This window comes from Sciurus carolinensis, chromosome 6, assembly GCF_902686445.1.
Source record: "Sciurus carolinensis chromosome 6, mSciCar1.2, whole genome shotgun sequence".
Classification (NCBI taxonomy): domain Eukaryota; kingdom Metazoa; phylum Chordata; class Mammalia; order Rodentia; family Sciuridae; genus Sciurus; species Sciurus carolinensis.
Genome location: NC_062218.1, coordinates 130699340 through 130714949, shown reverse-complemented (window position 1 = coordinate 130714949; position 15610 = coordinate 130699340). Strand labels below are relative to the sequence as shown.

Below are 15610 nucleotides of genomic sequence, written 5' to 3'. Positions count from 1 at the left end.
TCTTTTTTTGTATTCGTGGTTATTGGATTGAACCCAGGGCCTCCTGTATGCTAGTCAAGTACTCTACCACTGAACTCTATCCCCAAATCCTTTTATTTTATTTTGAGACAAGATCTTCCTTAATTGCCCAGGCTAGTCTCAAACTTATCTTCCTACCTCAGCTTCTGCAGTGCTGGGATTATAGTTGTGTACCACCACACCCAGCCAGGTGTCCTCTGTCTGGATGTTTTGGTGGCATCACTAACAGATACAGTAATTTTAAAGGTTGGATTTGAGTGAAGTACTGGTGCCTTGTCTTGGTGGATATGAATGGGCTACAGGAAATTTGTTGCTAAGAATCAGAATAGTGGGCCCAGAGATTAAACTAGGATTCATCTACGTAGAAAGGATGCTTGAAGGTAGGGGACTGATTGCCAAGAAGAGAGGCAAAAATCAAGGATACATCCTTAGGAAATTACATTTAGAGGGATAAGAATAAGGGGAACCAGAGAAAGAGTTTTGGTCAGGTTTAGTTGAAACCTTAGAACTGTCTGAGGAGAGTGAATGGGAAAACATCTGAATTACAGATTCTTTTTCATAAAAAGTTTTATACAGTTCATATTGCAAGCTAAGTTATTTACCAATAAAGTGATATAAGTTAAGGAAAGGCATGGCATTTTGCAGGAAAGCTGTATGATACCATTACATATTAAAATCAGAGTAGTTGTTTACATTAGAAAATATTTTGCTAGACCCAGAGGTTGAAGAAATATTTAAAATTTTAACTTGCATTTGAATGAGGAAAATTGATTTCAATCACTAGTTCTCTTTAATTAAAAGCCTTGAAGTTTTAGAAATTCTGAGTCTAGAATAGTTAACTGACTAGATTTTTGTTGTTGTTGTTGAGAATTGAACCAAAAGGTGCTTAACCACTGAGCAAAAACCCTTTTTTGTACTTTATTTAGAGACAAGGTCTCACTGAGTTACTTAGGGCCTTGTTAAGTTGCTACAGCTGGCTTTTTTTTCTTTTCTGGTTTGCTAAGGCTGGCTTTGAACTCATGATACCCCTGTCCTAGCCTTCTGAGTCACTGGATTTAAAGGCCTGAGCCACCACACCTGGCTTGGATAAATTTTTAATCGAAGTTTTAACATACTTTTACATCTATCTTAAACACTTAGTGCATTTTCCTAACATTAAACATTAAGGATTCCTTTGGGGTAAAAATACCCAAAACAAAAAAATAAATACTATTGGTTTTTTGTTAAGTAACTTTTGTCTTTTTCTTTCCAGGATCTGACTGGCATAGAATCTATGGATCAATGTCGCCATACCTTGGAACAGCATAACTGGAACATAGAGGTATAATAGGATTTATTCTAATCTTTCTTTTTTTTCCTGGTCTGATAAAGAATCAACAATACATGTTTGTCCATAGCAGGAATATTAAAGGTGTGGAAAATGGAGAAAGCATGACAAAAAAGTAGGGAATCATAAATGGTGATGAAATCCCATACTTTTATCCCCTTTTAATTTTTCTTAATAGCTGTTTGAGAAAACTATTAGATTTTTTTTTTTTGACTTTTATTTTATTTTTTTTTCCCCCCATTGGGTTTTTTTTTTTTTTTTTATTGTAAACAAATGGGATACATGTTGTTTCTCTGTTTGTACATGGCGTAAAGGCATACCATTTGTGTGATCATAAATTTACATAGGGTAATGTTGTTTGATTCATTCTGTTATTTTTTCCCTTCCCCCCCATCCCTCCCACCCCTCTTTTCCCTCTATACAGTCCTTCCTTCCTCCATTCTTGCCCCCCTCCCTAACCCTAACTCTAACCCTATCACTAACCCCTCCCACCCCCCATTATTGTCATCATCCACTTATTAGCGATATCATTCGTCCTTTGGTTTTTTGAGATTGGCTTATCTCACTTAGCATGATATTCTCCAGTTTCATCCATTTGCCTGCAAATGCCATAATTTTATTATTCTTTATGGCTGAGTAATAGTCCATTGTGTATATATATATATATATATATACCGCATTTTCTTTATCCATTCATCAATTGAAGGACATCTAGGTTGGTTCCACATTCTGGCTATTGTGAACTGAACAGCTATGAACATTGATGTGGCTGTATCTCTGTAATATGCTGATATTAAGTCCTTTGAGTATAGGCCAAGGAGTGGGATAGCTGGGTCAAATGGTGGTTCCATTCCAAGTTTTCTAAGGAGTCTCCACACTGCTTTCCAGAGTGGCTGCACTAATTTGCAGCCCCACCAGCAATGTATGAGTGTACCTTTCTCCCCACATCCTCGCCAACACCTGTTGTTGCTTGTATTCTTGATAATCGCCATTCTAATTGGGGTGAGATGGAATCTTAGGGTGGTTTTGATTTGCATTTCTCTTATTACTAGAGATGTTGAACATTTTTCCATGTTTGTTGATTGCTTGTAGATCTTCTTCTGTGAAGTGTCTATTCATTTCCTTAGCCCATTTGTCGATTGGATTATTTGCATTCTTGGTGTAGAGTTTTTTGAGTTCTTTATACATTCTGGAGATTAGTGCTCTATCTGAAGTATGATTGGCAAAGATTTTCTCCCACTCTGTAGGCTCTTTCTTCGCATTGCTGATAGTTTCCTTTGCTGAGAGAAAGCTTTTTAGTTTGAATCTATCCCAGTTATTAATTCTTGCTTTTATTTCTTGTGCTATGGGAGTCCTGTTGAGGAAGTCTGGTCCTAAGCCAACATGTTGAAGCTCTGGACCTACTTTTTCTTCTATAAGATGCAAGGTCTCTGGTCTGATTCCGAGATCCTTAATCCATTTTGAGTTTAGTTTCATGTATGGTGTGAGATATGGGTTTAGTTTCATTCTGTTGCATATGGATTTCCAATTCTCCCAGCACCATTTGTTGAAGAGGCTATCTTTTCTCCATTGCATATTTTTGGCCCCTTTGTCTAGTATGAGAAAATTGTATTTATTTGGGTTTGTATCCGTGTCCTCTATTCTGTACCATTGATCCACCTTTCTATTTTGGTACCAATACCATGCCATTTTTGTTACTGTTGCTTTGTAGTAGAGTTGAAGATCTGGTATTGCGATACCCCCTGCTTCACTCTTTCTGCCAAGGATTGCTTTAGCTATTCTGGGTTTCTTATTCTTCCAGATGAATTTCATAATTGCTAGCTCTATTTCTGTAAGGTACATCATTGGGATTTTAATTGGAATTGCATTGAATCTGTATATCACTTTTGGTAGTATGGCCATTTTGACAATATTAATTCTTCCTATCCAAGAACATGGGAGATCTTTCCATCTTCTAAGGTTTTCTTTAATTTCTTTCTTTAGTGTTCTATAGTTCTCATTGTAGAGGTCTTTCACCTCTTTTGTGAGATTGATTCCCAAGTATTTTATTTTTTTCGAAGCTATTGTGAATGGGGTAGTTTTCCTAATTTCTCTTTCTGAAGATTCATCGCTTATGTATAAAAATGCCTTAGATTTATGTCATTGATCTTATATCCCGCTACTTTACTGAATTCACTAATGAGATCTAAAAGTTTTCTGGTGGAATTTCCTGGTTCCTCTAAGTATACAATCATATCAGCAAATAGGGATAGTTTGAGTTCTTCTTTTCCTATTCGTATCCCTTTAATTTCTTTGGTCTGTCTAATTGCTCTGGCTAGAGTTTCAAGGATGATATTGAAAAGAAGTGGTGAAAGAGGGCATCCCTGCCTTGTTCCAGTTTTTAGGGGGAATGCTTTCAGTTTTTCACCATTTAGAATGATATTAGCCATGGGCTTAGCATATATGGCCTTTACAATGTTAAGGAATGTTCCCACTATCCCTATTTTTTCTAGTGTTTTGAGCATGAAGGGGTGCTATATTTTATCAAATGCTTTCTCTGCATCTATTGAAATAATCATGTGATTCTTGACTTTAAGTCTATTGATATGGTGATTAGATTTTTATACTTGGTATTTAACCAGCTGTGAACCTTCTTATTACGTATTTTATAATATTCTTTTAGGTTTTCTAGGTGATCATGTCATCTGCAGCTCAGTGATTTTTTTTTTCATTACTTGCATCTTGTGTTTCTTTTACTTGATTATGAAATTGGCTAAAACTTTAGAATATTGTCTAAATCATTAATGGTAGTAAGAAATATCTGTTCTCACCATGATGTTTTATTATCAGTTGTAATATTGGTTGTTGCTTTGAGATGGATTCACTAGAATGTAAACTCCATGAGAGCAGAGGATTTTTGTTTGTTTGTTTGTTTCTTCCAGTTTTATTAACTGTTTTGTTTCCAGCATATAACATTGAGCTTGGTACGTCATGGGGTCTCAATAAGTATCTGTTGACTAAATTCCATTCTTTGAATATTAATGCTAGAGGGCACAGTGACTTATCCCTGTAAGACCCAGCAACTTAGGAGGTTGAAACAGAAAGATCTCAAGTTCAAGGCTAGCCCTGGCAACTTAGTGAGACCCTGTCTTAAAATAAAAAATTTTAAAAGGGGTAGGCATGCAACTCCATGTTAGAGCACCCCTGCAGTGAAAAAGAAAACAAAGAAAAACCCATGTTGTACACCCACAAAGAATTTTAAAAAAACATAAAGAAGAAATTCATCAACTGTAAACCACTTTAGAGATAGATATTGTTATATTTTAGTGTATTTTCTTTCTGACTCTGTTTATTGAAATGACTATATATATTTTTATATAATTTTCTTATACAGGATTGTGCTGTATTTGCAGTCTGTTTCATTTTAATCTATTTTAGTAGCTTGTAAAAATAATACATAAAATACATCAGAAATAATTTAGATTCTAAAAAGTTCAAAGAAAAGCCTAAGATCAAGTATGAAAGAAATTCCATTAACATCATTTTCCTACCTCTCTTTTTCAGTCCTGCTTCCCTAATACCATTATTAATTATTATTAATAATTATTATTAATTATTAATATATTATAATAATTAATATAATTATTATTATTAATAATGCCATTATTAATAATCCCCTCGACCCCCACCCTTTGTACTAGAGAATGAACCCAGGGGCACTTTACCATTGAGCCATATCCCCAGCCCTTTTTATTTTTTATTTTGGGACAGAGTTTCACTAAGTTTCCCAAGATGACCTTGAACTCAAGATCCTCCTGCCTCAGCTTCCCAAAATTGCTGGAATTACTGGCACTACCACACCCAGCTAACAATTTCTTTTGATTCTTTCCAGATATTATTAATGCCCATTGAAAAATGTTTTTGTTACATATTTCCTATATAGACCAGAGGTTTTCCCCAAATAAACTGGAGTTTTAATTTATAGGTATTAATGAGGTTTATTAATTCATTTTTTTTAGAAAACTCATGGAATGTTGAACTGCAAGTGTATAATTTTGTTTAGCATACATGAGGCCCTGATTTCAGTTCCCAGTACCACAAAAACTATATAACTCTAAGTTATTAAAAACACTTTTATAAAAGATAACTTTTTAACAGTGCTATGGAGCACGCTAGTAATCCCAGCAATTTAAGAGGTTGAGTGGGCAGGAAGGTTACAAGTTGGAGGCCAGCTTCTGCAACTTAGCAAGGCCCTGTCTCAAAATAATGAATAAGTCTAAGGATGCAGTTCAGTGGTAAAATTCCCTTAGGTTCCATCTCGTATTCACAGACTTGTACAGTTATCATCACAATCAATTTTAATACATTTTCACAAAAATATTTTAGATCATTTAGCAGATTATCCCAAAAAGAAACCCCATACCCTTTAGCTATTGCCCTCCTATTCCCTTACCCTTCTATGCCTAACTAGTATACTTTCTATGTATAGATTTCTCTTTTCTAAACTTTCATATGAATAGAATCATACAGCATGTGGTCTTTTGTAACTGACTTATTTCACTTTAATGTTTTCAAGAGTTATCTTCTTGTAGCTTGTATCAATACTTCATTCCTTTTTATGGTCAAAAAATATTCCCATTGTTCTGGGGGTATAACTCTGGTAGACCCTGGGTTCAATCCCCAGCACCACCAAAAAAACCGTAAAATTCCTTAGATAATATCACCTCTTAATCAGCTACTATAATAAAATATGAAATTTTTAAAAAATTTTTAAATGAAAAATGAAGGCACCAGCTGATTCAGTGTCTAGTGGGATCCATTTTCTGATTCACATGTGGCACTTTCTCACTATATTTTCACATGATGGAAGGGGCCAGCAGCTATCTAGGGCCTCTTTTAAAAAGGCACTAAACCTAATCATGAGGGCTCTATCCTTACGATATAATCACAAAGGTCTTACTTCCTAACATAACCACACTTATTAGGTTTTAGTATAGGAAATTGGGGAGGAGGATTACAAAAATGCAGACCATAGCACCACAATATTTTCATCCATCATTTGATTGATATTTTTTCCCCACTTTTGGCTATTAATAATGTTGCAATAAAGTATGGAAGTTTTTGTGTTAATGTATATTTTTATTTTTCTTGGGTATATACTTAGAAGTGGAATTTGTTGGGACATATAGTAACTATGTTTCACTATTGAAGGCCTGCTAGTCTGTTTTCAAAATGCACCATTTTAATTCCCAAAAATAATGTATGAAGGTCCCAATTTATCTAGACCCTTATCAATACTCCTTAATGTCTTTTTGGTTATAGCCATTCTAGGGGGTATGAGATAATATTTCATTGTGGTTTTTTGTTTATTTGTTTTAATTTTTGATGGGCATTTATTTATTTATTTATTTATTTATTTATTTATTTATTTATATGCAGTGCTAAAAACTGAACCCAGTGCCTCACACATGCTAGGCAAGTGTTCTACCACTGAGCTACAACCCCAACCCTCATTGTGGTTTGTTTGTTTAAATTATTTTTATGTATATTTTTAATTATTGATGAACCTTTATTTTATTTATTTATTTATATGTGAGGCTGAGAATGGAACCCAGTGCCTCACACATGCTAAGCAAGCACTCCACCACTGAGCTACAACCCCAGCCCTCATTGTGGTTTTGATTTGCATTCTTCTCATGACTAAAGTGATGTTGAGTATTTTTTATGTGTTCTTGTTGGCCATTTATAAATCTGAAAAAATGTCTTTGCTTATTTTAAAACTAAATTGTCTTTGGTGTTGAGTCGTAAGAATTCTTTATATTGTGGATACTTGATCCTTATCAGACATATGATTTGTAAATATTTTCTCCCATTTTTATGTTTGGTTTTTATTTTCTGGATAATGTCTTTAAATGCAGAAAAGTTTTTTCATTTTACTGAAGAGCTATTTTTCTTTTTTATTTTGTTGCTTATGCTTTTGGCATCAAATCTAAGATAACATGGCCTAATCCATGTACATGAAAATTTACATCACTGTTTTTCTTTAAAGAGTTTTAAAATTTCAACCAGGCATGGTGGGACACACCTGTAATTCCAGCTACTCAGGAGGCTAACACAAGAGAATCGCAAATTCAAGTCCAGTCTGGGCAATTTAGTGAGACCCTGTCTCAAAACAAAAAATAGAAAGGACTGGGAATGCAGTTTAGTGGTAAAGAACCCTTAGGTTTGAGCCCTAGAACCACAAAAAAAATTTAAAATTTTTTGAAAAAAGAAGTTTTAACATTTTAATTCTTATATTTTGGTCTTGATGTATTTTGAGTTAACTTTTGCATGTAGTATAGGCTTAGGGGTTCAACTTCTGTCTTTTGCATGTGACTAACTAGTTAAACCAGCCCCGTCTGCTTAAAGAATATTCTGTTCCTCACTGAATTGTAACTAGGAGAATGTTTGAATTAGCCAAACAACACAGTTTAAAACTAGCTATCAAGTTTAAAGGATACATGGCCCTCCAAAGACCTACTTCCCCTTCTGACACCAACTGCAAGTTCAAAGGGTTTCAGAAATCATCCTGGAGTTTGATGGTTCACTAGAACCCACTGAAAGTTGTTACACTCATGATTACAGTTTATTAAAGGGAACGGATACAAATTAAAATCAACTAAAGGAAGAGACACAAAGGGCAGAGTCTCAAAGGGTTCCAGTTGTAAAACTTGCATACTCCTCTCTGTTGGAACCAGATGCATTACCATCCTAGCACACTTTTTACAATATACCTGAAGTTTGGCCAACTGGAGAGGATCTCCTGAGCTGGAATGTTGAGTTTTTTGGGGGCTTCATGACATAGGCATAATTTATTTAATTGGCTACCCACGTTGACTAACACCAAGTTATCGAAGGCCCCACCTAAATTTGTCTTTCTGGATTGATTGAGGCAGCTCTAACTACAACCTACTAACAAAAAAGTACTTCTATCAGAAATGGCATAGATTACCTCCCAGAATACCAGACATTTCACTGGGTATGGCCAAATTTTGTACTACTTTGGGATAACCCCTTTTCAGGGACAAAATTGAGATAAGAATGAATTTTTTAAATCATCTATCCAAAGTTCTATTAGAATCTTTGTGTGTCTGCATCTCTTTAATTTTTCAGATTAACTGAGCATTTTTGTACATTTTCATTTTGCACATAAGGAACCTGGGGCTTGTAAGTTGAGTGCCTTCTCTGAATGATGAAGCTAGGATGCAAACCTGTTTCTTTATGCCAAAGCTCCAGTCAGACACCACTCATTGGGACTATTCCATTGCACAACTCCAGGGGCTCTATACGCAGTGTTCCATCTCCCTGTAGATGGCGTTTCTTGGGATAATACAATGAAGCACCTTGTATCCCAGCTCCCTTAAATAATAGATACCATTCAAATAGAAGCATTATGCTTGCTGCATACATATAGCTTCCAGACAAGTTCCTTGGTTTTTTTCTACTAGTTTTGAAGATATATTCTTCAGGTTACCTTTGTGTAATTATCACCCTGTTTTGAAACACCAAATGGTTGCCTCATCTCTTCTGGTTTGATTTGAGCATTATTGAAACTCTTGCTGTTCTGTTTTTCTTCTCAGGCTGCTGTACAGGACAGGCTGAATGAGCAAGAGGGTGTACCAAGTGTTTTCAACCCACCTCCATCCCGACCCCTACAGGTTAATACGGCTGACCACAGGATCTACAGATATGTTGTCTCAAGACCACAACCAAGGGCAAGTTACTTTGTAGCTGGAATTTCCCCCTTTTTTATTTTATAAATTTTTTCCCTTGATCTCCGTTTGATAGGAGTAAAAGAAATATTTAGAATGTGAACATGTTCACAAGGGCTGGACCTGGGCCCTTGGTAGATTTAGTGGGTATTTCATTTTCCTTTGATTTTTTTAATAAATTAATTATTATAGAAACTATCAATTTTTTGTTCTTTGTCAGTTATTTGGAGTATTTTCTGTATCTTATTTTGAATATATGAATGTGTTCATTTACATGTGTAAAAATGTTTACTACAGATTTAATAGATCACCCACTTTTTAATTAGAATCTCTTAACCAAGTTCTTCATTGCTTCAATTTACTTAATTTTGACTATTTCTGAGGAAGTGTTTGGAATCCTTCGGAATCCTCTACCACATATTACAAGTTAGTCTTGAAGGGTTAGTTGCAAAGAGGTGGTTCACTTAAATTTGACAGGCATTTAAGGGCTCCAATAATCTGGTGTTTTTCTCTTGGGTATCTAGAGCTGAATAAAGAGCTTGTCTTCCCATTTCAAATTTCTCCACAGTCTAGTTAGGGAAGTCATATGTATATATTGATAATGAACTCCAAAGAACTTCTTGGAGTTTCTCTTTCTTATCCTTGAGATTATACTCAACTCTTATACTTGCATTCAGAATCCTAAGAAAGAACTCCCTTTAACCTTGGAGCCATAGAGTTTACTCTATCATCATACTTTTTGTGGAGTACTTGGTGTTTTTTAATTTGTTTTTTGTTTTTTTGAACTGGGGAAAAGGGTCTTTTACCACTGAGCTACGTCCCCAGTCCTTTTTATTTTTTATTGAAGTTGTCTAGACTGGCCTTCAATTCGGATCCTCCTGCCTCAGCCTCTTGAGTAGCTGGGTTTACAGGTGTGCGCTACTATACCCAGTAGAGAACTTGATATTTTAAAATTGGAGTTTAGGCAGGAAGTTCAAGGCCAGTCTGGGCAACATAGCAAAACCCAGTCTCTAAATAGATACAATCAGTCAATTTGTTTAAATAGTCCACCGTTATCCTTGAGGGATACATTTCAAGACCCCTAGTAGATGTCTGAAACTGCCAGTGGTGCCAAACCTTTAATGTCTTCTCCATCTTGTGCGTGGGGTGGGGTTGGGGGGTACTGGGGATTGAACCCAGGGGTGCTCTACCACTGAGCTACACACAGTCCTTTTTTATTTTTATTTTGAGACAGGGTCTCACTAAGTTGCTGAACCTGACCTCAAACTTGGTGATCCTCCTGCTTTAGCCTCCTGAGTTGCTGGGATTATAGGCATGTACCAGTGCACCCAGTTGTCTTATCATTCACTATGGATGTAACTTTCTCTTTCTTCTTCTTCATCTTCTTCTTCTTCTTTTTTTTTTGTGTGTGTGTGGTACTGGGGATTAAACTTGGAACCTCACACATGCTAGGTAACTGCTGTACCCCTTGTAGCAGTAAATTTTGCAGTTTGTGGCACAACAGCAAAACTAGCATGGATTTCTTTTTCCTTCTTCACAATTTTACAAATAAAGATTTGTTCTTACCATATTATCTTAGCAACCTCAGCATAGAATATTTTTCTCTTTCCTGCTTTTGCCTTTTTACCTAAAGGAAGCACCTTATGATTCTCTTTGACACATCCAGATTGCCACTATCACTACTGATATGCTTTGGGGCCATTATCAAGTAAAGTAAGGGCTACTTTAACAAAAGCACTGCAGTACTTTGACAATTAATCTGATGACTGAGATGGCCACTCATTGACTAATGGGCAGGTATCATATACAGTACATTGAACAAAGGTATGATTCACATTCTGGGTGGGATGGAGCAGGATGGCGTGAGGGTTCCTCACAATAAGAACAGCATGTTCTTTAAAACTTTTATGAATTGTTTATTTCTGAATTTTCCATTTAATGTTTTCAGATCTTGGTTGACTATGGGTAACTGCAACTGCAGAAAGTAAAACTGTAGATAAAGAGGAGAGCGATCTACCATAGTTGTTTTGAAATTTTCTGAGGTAGAAGAGTATAGATTCCTAGAAAATTATATAACTCAAGGAGTAGTCTGTGTATGCCCAGTGTTTCTCATCTTGCTTTTGGCTTGACTAGGTGTTTGGAACCCTCATGTCAGCCATGGGGCTCTAGAGCTCCTTGACTGTTGCCACAGAATATATCTCAGGCTAACACAGTATGACACCTGAGCAGTGCTTTGTAATCTACAGAGCCCTGTGTGTTTGCTAGTTAATAATAACAACAGTAATAATCATATTAATAATTAATATTATTACTAAGCTTAGCAGCCTTGTGAGAATTTGTTATTGTGGTAATATACTTATTGTTTACATATAAGTGTCCAGGTAGAAATAATGGTTACCTTTGCTGTTTCTGCATGCATATATTTTGATGCATATGTCTAAAAATGAGTATTTATTATTTGGAGAGGCAAACTTACAGTCGAATTGGATAACTAATGGAAGTAACTTCTGGAAAATTGTTGAAGGAAACTTAAGACAAAATCATGTGGAAAAAAACAATAGTAGTAGATGGAATCAGATCAAAGGCAGTAGCGTTTAAGAAGGACAAGGTTAAAAAAAAAAAAAAGCAAGGTAGCTCAGCATGTGGCATACACCTGTAATACCAAGAACTTGGAAGGCTGAGGCAGGAGGGATCACAAGTGTAAGACCAGCCTAGGCAACCTAAAGTGACCCTGACTTAAAAAGAAAATTTAAAAGGGGTAGGAGATGTAGCTCAGCAGAATAGTGCTTGCCGAGCATGCACAAGGCCTTGGCTTTAATCCCTTGTAAAACACACACACACACACACACACACACACACACACACACAGAGACACAGAGGAGGTGACTAGGAAGAGGGAAGAGGAATATCACAGTGGGAGAAATCACATAAAAGGATAAAAAAGTGCTAAAATTTGAACTCGCTGTTTTGTAAGATATGAGAGGTTGAGAGAATAGTCTCTAACTTTGTTTTTGATATTTCAGGGGCTGCTTGGATGGGGTTATTACTTGATAATGCTTCCATTCCGGTTTACCTATTATACGATACTTGATATATTTAGGTAGGTACCTCTATATTTATGTATTAGCAACAACAATGTAGACCTTGGAACTGAAGCTTGGATGAGCATAAGTTTTATGCTCTTAACAATTTTGACTTGCCAGTTTGTTATCAGATCGAATATTCTTCCTGAACTCTTACTATAGTGTAAAATATTTTAAATTGTTCAAGCACAGTAGCAGATGTTTTATAATGGAATTGTTTTAATTTGTCTTGCCTGTTTGCAAGAATCAATCTGCCTACATTTTATCAATCACCCCCTTCTCCCTTCACCATGTTTGTCACTTCTACATTCCCTAGTTAATCTCCACATTCTTTCCTTTCTAACCACCGTTATCTCCTAACTTCACACTCCTTGGAACTTTTACCTAAACTGCTTCTCCATCTTACTACTCATAATCCCAACAAATTCTTTTGTTCTGAGGTTACCTACTTTGCCCCTAGATTCCTCCTACAATAGTGGTATCTCTCTAAACACTGTCATGTACATTTCCCTCTGCCCTGGCAATTTCTAGGATGCTGACACTGGATCCCTTTTGCATAAACACCCACTTGCTCATACCTTCACCTTCTAGCTTCCTTCATGTAACAATCAAAGAGTTCATTGTTGGAGCCTGCAGAGGGTCCAAGGTTAGGAAATGCTGAGTGGAGCCTGAATTTCTGGCAGATCAGGCTTGGTGTATCTGCCTTGAACCACACCTAGGCTTTATGGGAAACTTAACATGATTTGGGTATTCAGCCCAGCAGGTGGAGCTAGAAATGTAACCTGTGCCTTGCATACAGTACGACCTTTACCTCCCTTCACCTCCCTTCAGATATGGGGTAGGCTTTGCTCTACTCTAAGAAGCAGAAATGGAAGTGAGAGGCTGAAGAAATTCAAGGATCAGATAATACCTTAGCCTCTTGGGGTTTTATGAGACTGCCTGCTTAATGGCTTCCTTGCTTTCGCGAAGTTTTTAATTACCTGCTTAGTACCCTTTCCATCCCTGTAGGAATGGGCACATTTTAAACCTTTAAGATCATAGTGAAGACTAAATTATGTTGGCTGTAGGAATGTGTTGTAATAAGAATTAAAAAGCTAAAATCTTTATCCATTTCTAAAATTTTGAATGCTTAAAAGGATAATCCTAAAATAATTTCAAAAAAAGTAGACAAAATATCATTTTTCTGAAGAATTTCTGATGACTCTAACACGAACACAACTTCTTACATTTTGTGTTTTTTATTTTCTCTGGAATGTTTGTGTCAATGAGTTTCATTTGATTACTCAGAAAAAATCTACTGTAATTGTATACACATGGGGGATTCGTTTAGGGGTGAAGAAATTAGCTTAGAATTTAATTTAAAAATGTCATAGTTTAGTCACCTTTTCTGTGCTGAAATTTCAAGTAAATGACTACTGTTTGCTTTCTTTGGGTAAATATGCATGGCATGTGTTACTAATTTTAATGCAGCTGTATCATCCAGGCAACTTGTTTATGTTATGTAGCACGTTGGCCCCTGCCCCATTGCTTTCTGTGGAAGCTTGAAGCATAAAGGAATGGTGCTATACAACTAGAATGGGCTCTTTAGTAATAGATGTGTAGACCAGTAGATAATGCATCCTTAACTTTATAATAGCTGCTTATACTACAAATCTGCCAGTATATCCTGGATCATTTTTAAATCTTCCTTCACGGACACAGCAACCATAAATTATCAATTCAAATTTACTTGCCCATTTGAAGAGCAAGTAAATCACAAAAAGTTCAGGTTTGAAGTCCCTGTCTGTAATTTGAATAGCTTTGGAGTATGAACTAAAAATCCAAAACACCAGGAGAACAGAAAGGAGAGGGAGAGGCAAGTAGAACAAGTAGAAAGAGATGTCTGTTCTAGATACGAACTGTCTAGTAGAACTTTCTGTGATGATGGAATCGTTCTGTCTCTGCACTGTTCAGTATGGAAGCTACTAACCACATGATTGTTAAGCACTTGAAATGTGGCATGTCTGACTAAGGCACTGAATTCTTAATTGTGTCTGATTTAATACATGTAAATTTAGAATAGCCATAAGTGGCTAGTGGTCAGTGCTACTCTATTAAACAGTGTCTGGGAGCATGGCCTAACCCCTAGTCTTTTTTAATATGGTGTCTTCCTTTTCCACCCCATCTAGTTCTCAATTTTTCTGCAAAAAGCACTCCAGTCATTTGTTTAGGCCAGTATTGGAATTTATAATCCTAGTAGTTTGCATTCTTCTTGAACAGGCCATGGAACAACACTTGCAGCTTTGTGGCTTTTGAGCCAGATTCTACTCCCAGGTTTGATGATCCACTTAGACCATTCACCTCCCTTTGCTGCCATGCCTCTGGCTCTGTTATAGGAAACTGTACAAACTGGCCCACTCCATATGCACTGCAGTAACCTGGATTCATGTGATTATTTATTCCTTCCTCCCCAGGTTTGCTCTTCGTTTTATACGGCCTGACCCTCGCAGCCGGGTCACTGACCCCGTTGGGGACATTGTTTCATTTATGCACTCTTTTGAAGAGAAATATGGGAGGGCACACCCTGTCTTCTACCAGGGAACGTACAGCCAGGTCAGTGCCACAAACCATATAGATGCCAACTTACTGATTATGATTCTGTCCTCAAAGGAAAGCATAGCCCAGCACTGATCATGTCTTCTACTCTAAAATCTTAAATAGCTCTTCACTGCTTACAGGGAAAAAAAGACCAAACCTTTTAGTTGGGTCCTCCTTGATCTAATTCCAACCTTCTTTTGAGGTCTTTCTGCATTACTTATTTCCCTATATCCTAGGTTCTGGCCAAACCCTTCCCTGAACACACTTTCTCCTTTCCTACCTCTGTGCCTTTGCTTTTGCTGTTCCCTCAACATGAAATGCCTTCCTCACGTTTTGGCTAATAGAAATCTTGCCCATCTTCAACCAGCTCATGTCACTCCCCTTTCTAACCATTCTAATTGTTGTGTTCTATCCTGCCGTACCTTCCAGTCTAAAATATTAATCTCTCCTTTTGTTCTCCCCACCTTTTAAAAATTTATAGCAATTTCACATTCCTCCTTATAATTATTTGATTTCATGTCTTATGTCCTTTACCAGACTGTACATGGCTTGAAGGCAAAAGCTAAATCTTTTTTGACCCCTTACAGAATTGAATAAGGTTATAAATCTTAGATTCAGGGTGGCTGATCTCATTTATCCTAAGCCACATAGACCTCTGACTGTTACCTCCCAGGGGAGGAAAACTTCAGAGTTCTCTGGGTGTTAGTCACATCTCTAGTTAGCCAGAGAAAAAAAAGAATTAAAACTGTGGACAATGGCAAAGGGTAGTCTTATTCTGCAGCCTTTAGAATTCCTGAATCTATCTGGAGAAAGAGAAAACCGCTTACCCTTGGCTTCTACTTTGATTTTCCCACATCTGCTTTTTCTCATAGTCA

The 15610-nt window shown here is 36.6% G+C and overlaps 1 protein-coding gene across 4 annotated transcripts in view; it reads left to right on the top strand.

The window, feature by feature from the left end:
* Positions 1–15610, top strand: part of Faf2 (Fas associated factor family member 2) — a 58198-nt gene that overhangs the window by 31235 nt on the left and 11353 nt on the right. For all 4 annotated transcript variants that reach the window (XM_047556359.1, XM_047556360.1, XM_047556361.1 and 1 more), the window contains exons 2-5: positions 1271–1339; positions 8944–9078; positions 12099–12175; positions 14612–14750. In XM_047556359.1, coding sequence (XP_047412315.1) covers positions 1271–1339; positions 8944–9078; positions 12099–12175; positions 14612–14750 — 420 coding nt within the window. The remainder of the gene's footprint in view (positions 1–1270; positions 1340–8943; positions 9079–12098; positions 12176–14611; positions 14751–15610) is intronic.